The sequence below is a fragment of the Prosopis cineraria genome, unplaced genomic scaffold, assembly GCF_029017545.1.
Source record: "Prosopis cineraria cultivar Desert tree isolate PC_DT_omini unplaced genomic scaffold, ASM2901754v1 PC9, whole genome shotgun sequence".
NCBI classification, from domain to species: domain Eukaryota; kingdom Viridiplantae; phylum Streptophyta; class Magnoliopsida; order Fabales; family Fabaceae; genus Prosopis; species Prosopis cineraria.
This window is the reverse complement of record NW_026555340.1, coordinates 13,762,165-13,779,519: the sequence shown is the minus strand read 5'-3', so window position 1 is coordinate 13,779,519 and position 17,355 is coordinate 13,762,165. Positions and strand designations below refer to the sequence as shown.

The following is a 17,355-nucleotide window of genomic DNA, read 5'->3' as shown; positions in this document are numbered from 1 at the left end:
ATTTAAATTAGATCTACACCTGGTCAATTACTAATAAATAAATTTATTAAAATATATTATAATTTTTTATTTTTTTAAATAAAAAATAAAAATAAAAATGTTAAATTTTAAATCCAGGCCATTTAAATTAAAATTTTTTATCAACGTGTCAGCCTGACAAGCACGAGAAGTTGGATTCCAAGGCTTTATTCAAATAAGGACCCCCCCTTTCTCTCTCTTCCTCCCCTTCACTCCCACTTGCTGTCCTTCTCTCTCTGTCTCTTCACGACTCCGCTATCCTCTGTGAAGGCCCTTATGGCTCTTTCCAAAGAAGCAATAACCTCAAGTTCCTTCTTCATACCCTCCGCGTTAAACGGGTTGTCAAGAGCCGTCAAAGACAAACCAATATTCATTATGCACCCCGAAAATGATCGAATCACCATCGCTTTCCAACTCCTTAGAGACCTCAGTGCCAATGTGAGGCACCTCTGTAGTTACCCCAACTGCCAGACGAGTTACGAGTTGTTGAAGGAACTGATAATGGGATTCCAGGATCTAGCTCTGGCTGATGGAGCTGGACCGGCTATGATTATTGGTGATACTCAAGTTGCTGAGCTTTTAATCCGTGAGGGTCTTAACGCTGAAGACATGTATGATAGGACAAGAATTTTACCAGATCCTTCAGCAGCTGACAATGTCCAGTCCAGGATTGTTCTAAGCACAGTAAGGGATGCTTTGCAGACCGATCCTAAATGTTTCAGTAGGATAAGTGACAGTCACCCTGCAATGATTGCTGCAGATTCCGATTCTCTTTTCCTGTCGGCTGTGCTAGCCAGAAAGGAGTTCTACTCAGGTCACAATGACCCGACCACTATCACAGACGACCCCCAGGTAATTGAGAGTGAGAATTCAAATTATTAGGGTTTTTTTTTCTGTGTTTTGTTTCCGACATGAGATTTTATCAGATGGTAATTTTTGTAGTTGTTTGACGCGGCCTGACACACGCGGATGCTAACACTGCATTTTGGTTCAGGTTTTTAAAAACTATAAGTTGAAAAAACACTCATCATTTCTGTTGTTTGAAATTAGGACAGAACTTTGGATGAGGAAGAAAAAGTGAGAGGAAGGAAATGGGCTGCGGAATTTGTTGTTCCAAAGGTGCCCGCCTACCCCATTTCTGATCTTCTTCTTTGTTACAGACACCGAAGTAGTTGACCTGAGAATTCAAATTATTAGGGTTTCTTTTTTTTTTTTTTCTGTGTTTTGTTTCCGACATGAGATTTTATCACATGGTAACTTTTGTAGTTGTTTGACGCGGCCTGACACGCGGATACTAACACTGCATTTTGGATCAGGTTTTTAAAAACTATAAGTTGAAAAAACACTCACCATTTCTGTTGTTTGGAATTAGAAGATAACTTTGGATGGGGAACTAAAAGTAAGAGGAAGGAAATGGGCTGCGGAATTTGTTGTTCCAAAGGTGTCGGCCTACCCCATTTCTGATATTCTTCTTTGTTACAGACACCGAAGTAATTGACGTGAAAATTCAAATTATTAGGGATTTTGTAGTTCTTCTTTGTTTTGTTTCAGACTAATAAGAAGAAAAGATTGTTTTTTTTTTTGGTGGGGGGGGGGGGGAGAAGACGATGGAAGCTAAGGGGGAGTCAATCTTGATGTTAATTTTTTTTTAAAAAAATACTACTCCTATTAAAAAAATATAAGATATATTTAACCAAATCTTACTTCAAAATAAGTTAATTAATTATTTTTAAATTGATACCATCTTTCTATGTTTGTTCTTATTTAATATAATGTCTTTCTTAAAGGTAAATAGTTGATCGGTTTATTTATTAAAATATTTTTAGAGAAACAACTAACTAATTACACATTAAAAATTAAAAATATTTTACATTTTTAATATCTAACTTAAAAAGTATCTTATACTCTTAAATGAAAGGAGTATGGACATGTATTTTATTAATGAAAAATAAAAGAGAAAATTAATGATAAAATTTTTAATGACATAAATTATAAAGAGGGCAAGAAACTATTATAAATAAAATAGGAAGGAATATTACATAATTATATGTATATTTTTTTTGAACGAAATATATGTATATTACATCTAGGTATACTTGGCTTTTTTTATTCCTTCTGAACTTTTTATATAAGGCCTAATATTTAGAGAGCCATATAAACATACAGGAAGAGGTAGAGAGTGGGCCCCCCCTCACCATACAGGTAGTCCTGCCTCCGGATGAAATGATTGTATATTTTATTGCTCAATTAACACATTTATATGGGGAAGCATATGCAATAGAATGATGATACGTGTGGAATGATCTATGAGAAATTATTAGACAAGTACAGCACATCATTCATGGCCTATATAATAAAATTGCAATAATTTAATTAAATAAAATATTATATGTCATTATTTTTAATAAATTTATTTTTATAATAAAATGCTTATTTAATTTGTTGTCTTTTCGTTTTTTACTATCATTAATATTAAAATTAATTTGTATTTAATGTTTTTTGAATGTATGTTTTTATTAGATGGACCATAGATATAATGTGGCACACTGAATTTATCTAAAAAATTTTCATGATCTGAAATAAACAATGTGTCACATGACAAGTGCTGAATGTGTTTTTTGTTTTTTGTTTTTTGTATTTATCTTATGTGGAGTACTCCTTTGCTACTGACATTGAGGTCAATGTTGTCATATGTAGTTCAATATAATACAAGAGAAATTTTTAAGTAGATTAAGATTTTTATTTGAGCTGGTACTTGGCATTTATTTTATTTATTTATCCCTTTGAAAAATAACTAAAGTTCAATTTGAATGAATTATTTTAACCTTTCTTCATCAACCTGATCTTCTTTATCATTAGCTCATCATCAATCAGAAAATCCTTCTCCTCCTTACAATTTCATATCTCAACTTCTTTAGATTTACCCTCATCATCTTTATAATGATGATGATTCCTCATCCAATATTATCACTATTATCATGAGTCTCATATTGGGGAGTTTCAATTTATAAGTTCAAGGAGCTTTTTCATTTAGGCTAATCTTTTAGGATAAGTTTTTTCTTTGAGTTTTTGCTCACGACATTGATGCTTTCACTGAGAGGTTAATGCCAAGAAAAAAGTTACCCATGAAGCCTTTGGAGTGAAGTATCATGGGGTAGAGCTCATTACTACAAAAATAGCTTATGGAAGAGCTTAATTTTAGCCAACTGGAGTGCTTCAAAGCACTCCTATATTCATATGGGAGCACTTTTAAACCACCCCTATAGATTAAACATAAAAGAGCACTTTTAAACTAAGCACTCCTATAGGTTTTCAACTTTTAGAAAATTTAAAAAAAAAACCCATAAACTTACCGGAGCTCTCTCGTAAGTGCCATGCACGAGCGCTCCTATTATCCCATCCCACAGGAGTGCTCTTTGGAAGAGCACTCCTATAGTACCCATATTATAGGAGCGCTCTCTAACAAAGTGCTCCTGTATATTAAGATACAAAAGCGCTCATGTATTTTTTTTATTTTTCAAATCATTTTTATTTTTGTAAATCTTCATCTGTTCATTATCAATGACAACTATCTTTTGCAGCTCATTACAAATGAAAATTATTCCATACCAATATCCAAAAAATCAATCCAGAAACAAAATAGTTAAACATTAGAAGTTATATACAACTAAATAATTTGAAATTAAAACAAACTTTAGTATAATTTTTAGCTTGTCTAATCTCTAGTTTTATTTACAAATAAAACTTTTTGGTATTTTTTTAACATTAAATGTTACCTATCATAGACAACTAATTATATATTCTGACTACTCCTCAATTACATCTTCTATTTGCTCCATGGTTAAATTCAAAGATCTTGCTCCAGCAAAATACTACAAGAAAAATTAACATATAATAATAATTAATTATTTATGTTATACGGGAGACATGAATTTAATTTTGAAACACTTACATTTGGTGGAATGATTAATTCTTGCTGGGTGATTATGTCTTTCATAAACTTCAAGACATAGTAATCACACTCCCAACTTTTTATTTGTGTAGGTACCTATAAAAATAATAAAATAAGATATAAATATCCAAACATGTTAGAAACAAAATGGAACTAATTAATAGTTTAGAGATCAAAGTATATATAATTTGGATCTATAGATCCAATCATGAGAAAATCTGGCAAAACCTCCCCTATAACTTGGACGTTCCAGAATTGTCTAGCAATTCTATATCAATCCAAAATAGCATATTCAGAATAACAAATATAAAATATTAATCAAACAATCACTTATATACATATATACCAAACATGTTTTGATTAAGCAAATAATACAAACCTTTATTTTGTTTCATGTATAATACTTAGCAGGATCACTCATTTGAGTATTTGGAGGGAGATCTTCACCACCTCGATAACGTGCTACTGCTCTATTAGAATTAAACATAGCAATTGAAATTATGACTAATTGTTATAATAAACATGTATAAAGAATACAGAGAATAAAATACTTACTGATTAAATAATATCCTCATAGATATGTAATTCTTAAGCTCATTATTTTTTTAATAATTCAAGATAATAAATCATAAGGATGAATAGATTGATACAAACAAACACCCAATGTTTCCTGAAAACATAAAATATTGTATTAAATCAAATGTCAACCTATTTAAAGATAGATAAAAACTTGTTGGAAATTGTACTCTAGGGCCAATCATTGTACTATGCACATTGTTATTTAATGAATTTCTCTTTGTTATCATATTAATTGCATATTCACTATGATAATTATATCCTTGAACAAACTATAATGATTGTCCTAAGTATTCTTGGTCAGTCATCTATAAGGGATCATAGATGAAATATGACTAGTATAACTTTAATTAATTATAGAGATATAAATCAAAGTCATAGGTACTTGAAAGAGTACAAGGTACTAGACCGACCCAATATGAGAAAGCTGCATGGTGTAAGTCATAAGCTTATCTCATATGTAACCATATTACTAAGCCCTTTGACCTGAGATCATCATGGATTCCTACGTGATGACCATTGAATTTTGACCTAGTCAAAACTCACTTTTGACCAGGTGATCATAAAAGCTATGATTGAGTTTAGTGATATTCATGCAAAGGAATATGAGTGATCAAGATGAAAATTATCCCTTATGTTAATTGAGAGATATTATTGGGCCCCTCGATAAGGAAGATTGAGAAAATATATGACCATATTACAGCGAAAAGGGTTTTTCCATTGTTATGTCAGTCTACTCAGAGATCGAGAAAGTAATGGTCAAGTAAAGGAGAATGACAATTCCATGTCTCACACTTGACCAAAATATCACATGACAAAAAAGATATGATATGGTTATATGATATGTCACATTGAATCATCAATCCCCATATGAATTGGGTAGTTGCAATGTTTTGTTAGAGGTTACTTGTGACTTGTGAGCTAATAATGTAATTAGCCTATTGCCAACTTCATATGGGCCTGCAGGGTCGCACACAAGAATGGCCCAACTCGAGCTACAATATCCAAGTTCATTGAATTTGAAATACGTCTAGATTCAATGAATGTAATATAGGGTGAATGAATTATATATATATATATATATTTGCATATTTATTTGATAAATATTTATATATATATATATATGAAACATAAAATTCAAAATATAATTATATATATATATTTTTAAAATATATATATATTTATATGTGTGTGTATCTGATATATATATATGTATATATATATATGTATGTATGTATGTATATGATATATAAAATTAAATATATGTAATATAATATATATATTTTTTGAAATATATAGATATATATATTCATATATATATAATATAATATGTATGATATATTATATTATATTATATTATATTATATTATATTATTGTGTTAGTTTTAAATTTAATTTTATATGATAGGTTAAATTTAATAACTACTCTTTCCGTTCAAAAATGTAGGGCATTTTTTGAGGAGTTGGATGTTCAAAAGTATAAGGCATTTTTAGTTTTTTGAGCTATAATCATTGCCTTTTATTTTTCAAAAGTGCTCTTATTGATAATGACTTTATATTTATTGTAGGGTGTTTAATAGGAATAAATATGGAAAGATAATGTTAGTTGAAAAGTAAGTAACTATTTTATTAGAGGGTGAGATTTAGTTAAAAATGTCATACATTTTTAAACAAAGGGAGTAACATGATATGAAAGAATATCATATTAGTTTTATAGTTTGAATTTATAAGATAAATTTAAATTAGATATGATGTGATAAATTTTATTTATGAGAAAAATTCAATCTAAATTTTGGTTAGGTCTTCAAGAGGAAGGCAACAAGGGGAAAATGAGAGAGTTAGAAAAGTTCTGATAGTTGGCCAAATACTTTGAGAGCCATGAAATACCCTAGAGAAAGGAAAACTAACATTTAAAGAAGAATAAATGCTGGGAGCGCTAGCACGCTATTTGAGTTAGAGAGCTATTCATGTGAATACCAATAGAAGGAGTAGATCTATGTTGTTGGCTCCTCAGATCTAGACTCTTGTAGAGAATGCATGTGAAGCACGAAAAAAAAAGAGTAACTTTTCTTTCCACTTTAACTTAAACGATTTCATTCGATTCACACCAGAATAAGAAATTTAAAATTTTTAATCTTTCACTGTGCCTCCTTAGCCAACACAGTTCACCCTGGATTGTGAGGAGCTAAAAATAACATGTTCTTTTTTCCTATAGCCTTGAATGCATTAGCAATTTTTTGAGAATGATAATCAATGTTGTATGTACTTGTGTTGTGCGGGCTAATGAATGAAAATTTTATTATCAATGAGCCTGGCACAATAAATGTATAATATAAATATCTACAATGAAAGAACAAAAAAGATCATTATAAATAATAAATAAATACCACAACATGTAATAAAGCTTAGAAACTACTTGATATATAAACTAATTACTGTGGTTTGAAACCAATCCTTTATTAGAATATCATTAATATTTTTTGCTCCTAATCTTTCGACAACTGTTTCACTATAAATCCCCTCATCCATTTCTATTTCACAAATGGCACTATTTTTAAATGTTGTTTGCATAATCACTCTAAATGCATTTTGATTAGGATATTTTAACTGATAAATTCTGTATTGATCTTCTTTGCCTTAGTTGCAAATGTAGATCCTTTTGACAATTTTCTTTTTGATTTGATTGGCTTCTATACTATTCCTTTGGATTTTGATGTCTATAAAATATAAAATTAATTAATAAGGTCAAAATTAAACATGAATGAGATTTTAATGAACAACCAATTTTCATACTTGTAATTTAATGAGCTTGGTAGGCTAAGCCACATAAGTGCTAATCGCATCAGACATCATGAATATATCCTCATCTTCTATTTGCATTAGAAGCTCAACATCATTTTCTATTGGTATACTTATAGTTACCTTTAAGTGATCAATAGGCATTAATCTGTTGTGTATAGTATTACTATTGTCATTATACACAGATTCTAGTGTCATAACATGACAATATGGTGATTCTAACCACCATTGACATTGTGACTCACCCTAAAAAATGCATAAATTAATGTTTTAAAAATATTGTAAGATATTATTTATGGATATATAGATAAAAAAATATATAGCGAAATTAAAATCTTGGGAAAATCTTCTTTAGTATGGAATGAGCAGCTATCTCTCTTGCCAGGGCTGATTGCTGGCACATTTACTAATCCAATCATTTACTTAAATTTCTTTTGCATCTGCTTTTATAATTTTTTTTCTTATTCTCACCTCCATTTTTGCCATGCTTTCAGCCACCTTTGTCATTACATCTTGTTAAATAAAAGTTTTGGACTAATATCCAAAATAAGTGCATTGAAAAGCATCTAATCCAATTCCTCTAACATGATTGAAGACTTATGGGGTTCTCAATGCCCTACCAAGAACATCCATATGGCCACTCACATCATCCTGTGATACTGATTGTGACAATGCTTCCTATTGAATAAATTGTAAATTGGTTATTAAATAAATGAAGTAAATACACTAAGACATTAATACTCACACAATCCTCCCTAACTTTTCGAGTGCGCTCATCTGGTATTCTACCTTTCTTATCCTCTCGAGCTATCTTCCATACAAGAGCACGAGTAATTGTGGCATCCAATCCAGTATCTTTCTTTTATTCACAGAAGGTAAGATATTAGAATGATTAAAAACCATTTCTCTATGGGTAATATTATAAGTTATTAACTAGCACATACCAAACCATGCTTAATATTTGAATAGCTCTTTCTTCTTACTCTAAATGGGAAAAGAGTATTTATAGCTCTAAAGCAATTGAGCTGACTTATCTATTGAAATTTAGGCTATTAGCACATTTTAATAAATTCATCCCAATACTTTTACTGAATCTCAGGATACATTTTAAGAGCATGTGAATTGATTTTTCCATTTGCATCCTTAAGATGATATGTTGTAAGAGTAGCTCAAAATTTCCTATAGGCATATGTAGCTTTTCTCCTGATATAATGCCTGCGGCTCTCATCTAGGTTGAAAGATATTATAAGATCTTTTAAAATATTATTTTTTGCTTGTTCAATCTCTAAGTCATTTTTCTTTCTCCAATCTACAATACAACAAGGCATGTAGTGATATTCTAGAACCCCAATATAATTGACTAACTGAGCATACTTAACTAGTTGGCCCTTATCATTCCAATATACTAGTAATTTTTGAACAGTTGCCTGAGCTTGTATCACTGCTTTCATAACAGTTTTTCCCCGCTTGACCTCTTTAATTATGTCTTCTTGAGTAGGTGGAGCATCATTACTCTTATCATGGGAATTAGTTGGAGTGGCCATTTATCTACAAGAAAAATTAAACACAACAATAACTTGTTAGTCCTAATAAAAAGAGTAAATAAAAGTAAATTTTTAGAAAAATTAAAACCAATATCTTACAACCATTGAGACATTTTTTTCCTTTTCTTTGTCTTTTCTTTTGTTTGTTCTACATATGTTTCATCAATCCAAATCCCTTCCATGTTATCTTCTTTAATGTAAAAAGTATTATCCCCTGTCAAAGCAGCAACTATACATGATGTCCCCATGAAAGGGTCATCCTCAACATTGAAATCTCTATCATCTTCATTATCAGCTATTTTATTTGTTAGAAGAACAATTGACTAATTTTTGTGCACTAGATCTAACACGAAGAACAATTGTTGAGCTTGCGATGCCAAAATGAATTATTCATCTTTACAACTTACCTTATTAAGATTTACTTGAATGAAATCCAACTCATCATCAATTCGAAAGTTAGTTTTATTATTAACCCACTTGCAATAGAAGATTAGTTCACAGAACTTGATATAATTTAACTCTCAAATGTACTCTATCACCCTAAAATAATCCATCTTTGCATAGATAGGGTTCTTGTCTTTAGAACTAAAGACATGCACTAATTGAGCTATACAAGTGTTACACTACTATTTTGCATAGTGCTTCGAGCATTTTGACTTTTTGTGTAGAATGTAATGCCATTAATTACATAACTCATAAAAGAAAATACTCTAAATCTAGGATCCCTGGCCAAGAATCTCAACATTTTTGATGGTTACAGCTCCTTAGTGATGCGAGCTTTAAACCAACATATAAAATGCTGATTGTTATATGTTATTAGCTAACTTTCATGCTTATCCTTGTTTTGACTAATAACTATTGCCATGTGTTCTTTGAAATATAGCTCAATCTCCTCAGTATTGTGTAAGACATATAAGTGAACTTGTTTCCATTGTGTCTTGTCTATGCTAATGAACCTTTTTCCAATAATTCCACCATGCTCACCTGTGATATCCTTCGTGTACTTTGTCAATCCAATAGCATCCACATTAGAAAGATGTCCAGCACACAATTCAACCGCTTCTTCCATGATGTACTTCTCAATAATACAACCTCCAGGCTGACTTTGATTTTTCATATATCCTTTTAATACCTTCAAATAATGCTCTATTAGGTACATCTATCTCAGATAAGCTAGGTCACATAACATTATCTCTCTAACCAAGTGAAATGGCAAGTGAACAATGATGTCAAAGAATAAAGGTGGAAAATACATTTCAAGCTCACACAAGATCTTAGCTATTTCATGCTTCAATTTAGGCAATTTCTCTAGGTCAATCACCTTGATACAAATTGATTTGAAGAAGAAATAAAGTTTGGCAATGGTTCCATGCATCTTCTTTAGTAAAATAGAGCGTAGACCTACCGGCAATAGATTTTCCATAATAATATGACAAGTTTTAGATCTTTTATGGATATAAGTCTATTAATATTTGAAGAATATCTTTTTGATACTTTAACTCCATGCAAGAATTCATAAAAGGCCAAATTTTCCTTTCGAGATAAAGTGTAAGTTACTGAAGGTAGAAAATTATGTTTTCCCTTGCTCTCTAGTGCTAACTCTTCTCCTAACCCCATACTAACTAAGTACATCCTTGCATTGATACCGTTCTTGCTTTTTCTTGAAAGTAGAGTAATGTGTCAATGAGACTATCACAAATAATCTTTTCAATGTGCATTGTATCAAGGAAATGCCTCACAACTAAGGACTTGTAGTATGGCAATTCAAAGAAGATAGACTTCTTTTTTCTAGCCATTTGTAACAACTCTACTTGCAAATAGTTTTTCAAATTTGATATTCAAATCTTTAACCCTTTCAAAAAGCTGCTTACTAGTTAAAGGCAAAGGAACTCTACCTTTCTCTGAGTGGCCATTGAAGGCCCTTTTTAACTATCGATAATAATGTGCTTGGGGAAAATATTGACAATGACCCATAAAGACATTCTTCCGACAATGTTCCAATCGCATTAAACAAGTATGCTCTCCATATACAGGGCATGCATCTTGCCCTTTAATATTGTATCTTGATAGGTTATTATAGGCAGGAAAGTCATTTATAGTGTCAAATAACATAGCTCATAAGATGAAATGTTCCTCCTTGTACCTATCATAGGCCTCTACACTCGTCTCCCACAATAGCTTTAAATCTTTAATTAACAGTGTCAAGTATACATCTATATCATTTTTTGGTTGTCAAGGCCTAAAAATTAACAATGACAGTATCATAAATTTGCCCTTCATGCACAACTATAGAGGGAGGTTATATATCATTAAAATTACCGGTCATGTATTATGAGTACTACTTTACATGCCATGAGGGTTCATTCTGTTAGTGGCTAATGCAAGGCGCATGTTTCTATCTTTATCCCTAAACTCAGGATACATAAAATCAAACTTTTTCTACTAAGGAGAATTTGTATGGTTTTGTAGCTTGTGATCCTTACTTCTCTTATCAGCATGCCATGTTAAGTACTTGGCACCTTTTGTAACATCTCATACAAAAGTTCAAGTAAATTTGTGAAACTTTTATTGCTTAATTCATTAGCTGCTTTTAGGTTGTACAATCTCAGAATAACTAACAATTTTGTAAATTTCCTGCAACTGGGATATAATGGTTTATTAACATCACTCTTCAACCTCTCAAATATCTTAGGACAGTCCTTAAGATCCTTTTCAACCACATCAATCATCTCATTGAGACGGTCAATATCATATATTCCACTATTACGATCAAATAATGTATAGTTTACACTATCCCTCCAATTACTAGTGTAATTCCTTGTCCCACCATGCATGGTCCAACAAGTGTAAGTTGGATCAATCTCATTACATACCAAATAATCTTTCAATTTTATTGGCTTTATTCATCTTCCATGGCAACATTTTAAACAAGGACATATGACTTCACGGAAGTCTTGATTATGAGAAAATGCAAACTCAATAAACTCATCTACTCCATCCTAATATTCTTTAGACAATCAATTAGCCGACATCCATGTATGATTCATATCACTAATATAGTCATAAAAATTTAAAAAACATAGATTTAGAATATTTTTTTAAAAAAATTCAGCAGAAGTCTCCCCAAAAATTAGAGTATCCCTAATAATGAAATTTAATAATTCAGTATATCAATTTATCTAAATAAAAATTTTATAGCATAATGTACCAAACATATATCAAGCAATTATAATTTATCTAAGGTTTATCCATTAACTTAATACTATTATAGTCATAATTCAATAATAACTACATCTAACTTCTTAACTAACATATATTAAATTTTAACATAACCACATCAAAATTTATTTATATAACAGCTCAATCATATAACAATTATAATTAATTTATAGCTTAATTTTACCTAACATGAGAGTAGCTTAATGTCAATAAAAATTTAACAAAAGAAATAAATTATTATTATCAAACGTATATTATTAATATATATATATATATATATAACAATTTATCAACAAAAATATATGATTATATAATTTTTAAAAAATTTGAAAAAATGTACCTGCTACGCATGGTGCTGGACGAGAATAGCAGAGAAGAGACAAATCTCTGGCGACACACAGCTGGATGACTACGGACGCTAACCTTGACACAGATTTCAAACAGAATGACCCCATTTTCAAATAGCTTTCAGTGCTTAATGATCATGATTTCTATGGGATCTAAAGAGTTAGATTCTGGCGACGCGATGAACAGCTCCATGAATGGTGACCTCTGTGACGCGCTTTAGGTTGCAGTAAAGAGAAGATCCGACGACTGCTGACGGCTACCGTAGAGGAGAAGTTGGAAGCAAGAATGGAGAGGGAGGGTTTTGAGAGAACAAGAACCAAAGAGTCGCACAAGAATGTGTCTATCGAGGCTCAGGTGTTAAAACCAAAAATAAATTACCAATTAGAAAAAATAAAAAATAACCTATCTGAGTACTTAAGGTATAAATGCTCTCGTATAGACATTTAGGAGTGCATTATTTTAAAACACTCCTAAATATATTAACCTATAGGAGTGCTTCTAATATAAGCGCTCCTAAAGGTTATGCTAATTTTTTTTATTTTTTTAAGACAACCTTTCAGAGTGCTTATATTATAAGCTCTTCTAAATATCCCAACTTATTGTAGCGCTTTTAGGATAAGAGCTCCTAAATGTCTACACTAATTTTTTTTTATTTTTTAATGTAACCTTTAGGAGCACTTATATTATAAGCGCTTCTAAATGGATACCTTAATTTTTTTTAGGGAGAATGACAATTAAAGACCTTCTAAGAACATTAATCTCAATTACAGACCATGAAATTTTGAAATCTCATGGTCCTTAATTGTGATAAAAAAAATATAATTTGTGAGGTGGGATTTACTAACGCGACTTGGGAATTCACTAACCCAACTTGAAAAAATTACTAATATATATTGTGAAAACATGAAACCCCACTTGGAAATGGAATGCTTAACAAAAAGCGCTGCTTGAAAATTTACTAACTAGACTTAAAAAAATTTCTAACGTATATTGTGAAAAAATGAAACCCCACTTGAGAATCATTAATAAATAGTGACTTGTCCAAATTGGTGTTTTTTTATTAAACAATCGATTCCTAAGTGAAGTTTTATATTTTCATAATATACGTTGGAAATTTTTTCAAGTCGAGTTAGTAAATTCTCAAGTGGCGGTTTTTGTTAAACAATTAATTTCCAAGTGGGGTTTTATGTTTTCACAATATACGTTACAAATTTTTTCAAGTTGGGTTAGTGAATTCCCAAGTAGCAATAATAAATTTCACCTCACAAACTACATTTTTTTATCACAATTAACGACCATGATCCTTAACTGAGATTTCAAAATTTCACAGTTCGCAATTGAAATTAATGTTCTTAGAAAGTCCTTAATTGTCATTCTCCCTTTTTTTTTATTTTTTAATCTAACTTATATGAGCGCTTATCCTATAAGTGCTCCTAAAGGTTTATGCAAATTGTTTTAACTATAATCTTTCGGAGCATTTTATTCATGAGTGCTCCTAAATAATTTATTTATTTTCAAATTTCTTTATTTATGTATAAGTGTACTCACTTTTTAAGTAAAGCACTTTAATAAAAAGCCCTCTTGTATCTTCCACATCTAGTAATGGAAGTGCTTTTCTCCATAAGTGCTCTTAAATAGGCACTCCTAAAAGCTTGTTTTATAGTAGTGGCTATTGGGAGCATCGTCTCTCAATAGAGTGGCATTGTAATGGCTCCTACATCTAGCTTCTTACAGGTGGAGTACGGTTTATAAGTGTGAGAGACTCTTCTTCTAGCAGGCTAGTTTTTTGGGATGAATTTTTTCATTGGACTTGTGCTCATGACAACAGCCACTAATGATCCCAACATGATCACCTTCAATTCTTCAATTGCCCCCAAATTCCAGAAGAATACTAACTCTTCAAAAGGGGGGGGAATCCAAGCTTAACCTAAATTAGTGACAACATCCTGTGAATTATTTGGCAAGGAAGTTGAGATTTAGGTTTAATAAGAGGGAAACAATGATTAAAGGAAGGAGAGAGAGGAGAGGAAGAGATCAAATTGTTCGATTGTGAAAGTGACGTGTGTAATCAACGGCGACACCAACTATCAATTCCTAAACTAATCGACAGCGAGTCATTCAGTGGTAAAACTTCATCAATAAAAAGTAGGAGAAGAAAAAGGGCATCCTCAAAGGAGAGAGAAGGAGGAGAATTTCCATGAAAAAACTTGATTAAAATAATTTATTCAAATCAGATTTTAGAACCATTACCTTTTCGCTGGTAAAAAAAAAAAAAAAAGAACCATTACTTTTTTAAAAAAATAAAATAAAATAAATAAAGTAAATAACAGGTAGACTGACAGGTAGAATTAAAATTAAATAAGATATCATGTTTTAATTGAGTAGGCCACAGTATAGATGAAGTGATGCCCCTGATCTATCTAAGATTTTTTTTTTCCTCAATGCACGAGATTTTGTAGGTGGTTTTTGTAGTTGTTTGCTTATCAGTTTCTCATATTAATTATGCTCAATAATCATTTTGATCCGGCTGCAGGTCCCTAAGTTGAGCTGTTACCGCTACGCTTTTCCTTATATACTCCTTAAAGCCATCAATTGGGTCATTGCTGGGAAGAAATTTTTGGTGTGGGATTATGGCGATGAAGGCAAAAGGTGCACTCATGCGCTAATGCAAGCGGGAGCTGATGTGGCAGTATATGAGGATGGCCACGTCCACTGGGGAACGGAGGGACCTGTTCTGAAGCTTGAGGAGGCTTTGCCTAAGATCGACGTTTTTGTTTACACTGCTGATAATGATGAGGATAATAAGATCATGCTTGAACATGTAAGAAACATGAAAAAGCTTGTTGTTCTGGCCAACATAGAGGGCTCAGATAGAGGAATCGATATGGAAGGACTTCTGAGTTGTCCTGGCGTGAGGCGCGGAATGATGATAAGTGGGATTGATATACTTGACTTCCCATATAATGAAAGAAGAATAATCGTGGTAGGTCAGGGAAATCCCATGAAACTGGCTTGGGTACCTCGTCACCATCTTTTTGATTCCCTTTCTGACAGTAATCACTCTTTCCTTTCTTTTGTGGACTTTAGAGACGGGTCGACCCGAGTACAGGCAGCCAATAATGATGGAGTCGACAAAAACCTTGCTCCAGCCAATGATGATGATGACAAGATGGGGTTGTTCATGGTTCCTTGGCTGATAATATAGTGTGTTATGGCAGCTTTGCTAGTCGTTGGGTTCGTTTTTATCGCATATTGTCAACTGTATTGATGGCTGAAAGGGGTCGGACTATCCGGTATCAGGTTATACTTTAACTTTTGTTACTGATCCTTCTTTGTTTGTTTGTTTTTTTTTTTTTTTGGTTTTGTGTTAATTTGATTAAAGGTTGTTTGGTTTTGTACTCTTCTATTTTTTTTAAACTGTTTTGTAAAGTAATTTTTAAAATTTGGTTTTCATCAAAAGAAAACAAAAACAAAAAAAATGAAAATTTATTTAGTTATATTAATATAAAAATAATTTTAGAGTTAAAAAAAGACTAATAATGATGGTCAGCAGTGGTTAATTATGGAGACTCTGTTGCTCCCCACTTCCTGTTCTCATCTGCCCTCATAAAGGCATGATTATTTTTATTTAATTGAAAACAAAAACTTGTTTAATTATGTCTTCATCTGAGATTCAATAACCACCTAACTCGGATTGTTTCTATCTTAGCTTGTTTAATTATGATTATGCTAATTACTTAGTTTATTGGGAAAATATCATCAAAGGATTGTTGGAGGTATTTCATATCAAGAAAGACTTTACAATTCTGATTTTTTATTACACACTCTTGGTCTTTAGCTGAAAATAACTTTTTATGAAAAATGACTAAATTATCCTCAAAGTTTAAAATAACAAGTGATTCATGTTTTGACAACAACCAATTTATGATTACTAACGACAACACATTTGAAATTTAACAATATTGAAAAACTAATAGCGTAGAATAAGTGTTTATCTTGCATAAATAATAAGTCATTCAGATTTTGAGAATAATCAATTTATGATTGACAATAATACATTCGAACTTTAACAAGATTGAAAAATTAACAACACAATTTTAATGGAACAAGTGTTTACCTTGAATAAATAATAAGTTGTTCAAGTTTTGACAAAAGCCACTTCGTCATTGACAACAACACATTTAGACACTAACAACCAATTCTTATTTATTTGTTTCTCTTTCATTAAGAAGGGCAATTAAGTCATCTCTCAGAAAAATTTATTTTCAACTAAGGACCAAGTGAGTACAGTGAAAAATTAAAATCTTAATATCTTTTTTTAATATAAAATACCTTCAATGTTCCTCAAGTTATATTTTCCTAGTTTATTCTTTTAATTTATTTTTATTTCAAGGACTTTCTTTTCATTTTGAAGAATTTCAAGAATATGGTGCTCTACTTTTGGTTATATGACTTTCTTAGACGGTAAAAGATTTCCTATACTGTATTATACTCCCTCTGCCCGAAATTATAAGACAATTTTAGACAAAATTTCACATACTGATAAACCTCATTAAATATACTTAACAATCTTATCTTTCTAAAATAAAAATATAACTTTTAAAAATTCTCATCATTTAATACAATGAAAAGAGAAGGGATGGAAAATAATTATAGAGAGAGAAAGAGTAATATTAGAATTAATACATTTAATAAAATCTTAATCTACTTAAAGTGTCTTATATTTTAGAACAGAACGAAAAAATTCTTTCAAAAATGCTTTATAATTTAGGAGTATTATAGTTTATTTCAAAAGTGTCATATAATTTGGGATGGATGGAGTATTTTGTGTGTGTGTGTGTGTTGGGGGGGGGGATTAAATCAACGAAAACTGATGTAAGACAACTTTCTCATACAAAC

General features: G+C 31.1%; 1 protein-coding gene across 1 annotated transcript; it reads left to right on the top strand.

Moving 5' to 3' along the window:
- Positions 1 to 294: 294 nt before the first annotated feature.
- LOC129319581 (uncharacterized) lies at positions 295 to 15,661 on the top strand. Its single transcript, XM_054964681.1, has 5 exons — positions 295 to 870; positions 1,069 to 1,137; positions 1,391 to 1,508; positions 12,677 to 12,810; positions 14,990 to 15,661. Exons 1-5 carry the CDS (start codon positions 295 to 297, stop codon positions 15,659 to 15,661), a joined length of 1,569 nt encoding a protein of 522 aa, XP_054820656.1.
- Positions 15,662 to 17,355: the final 1,694 nt, after the last annotated feature.

What these genes read in the sequence shown, in the direction of transcription:
- LOC129319581 (XM_054964681.1), top strand. Translation starts at nt 295, where the DNA reads ATGGCTCTTTCCAAAGAAGCAATAACCTCAAGTTCCTTCTTCATACCC. An exon ending in TCTTTGTTACAGACACCGAA is followed by an intron (nt 1,509 to 12,676) that starts GTAATTGACGTG and finishes GACGCGCTTTAG; the next exon opens with GTTGCAGTAAAGAGAAGATC. An exon ending in ATGTGTCTATCGAGGCTCAG is followed by an intron (nt 12,811 to 14,989) that starts GTGTTAAAACCA and finishes ATCCGGCTGCAG; the next exon opens with GTCCCTAAGTTGAGCTGTTA.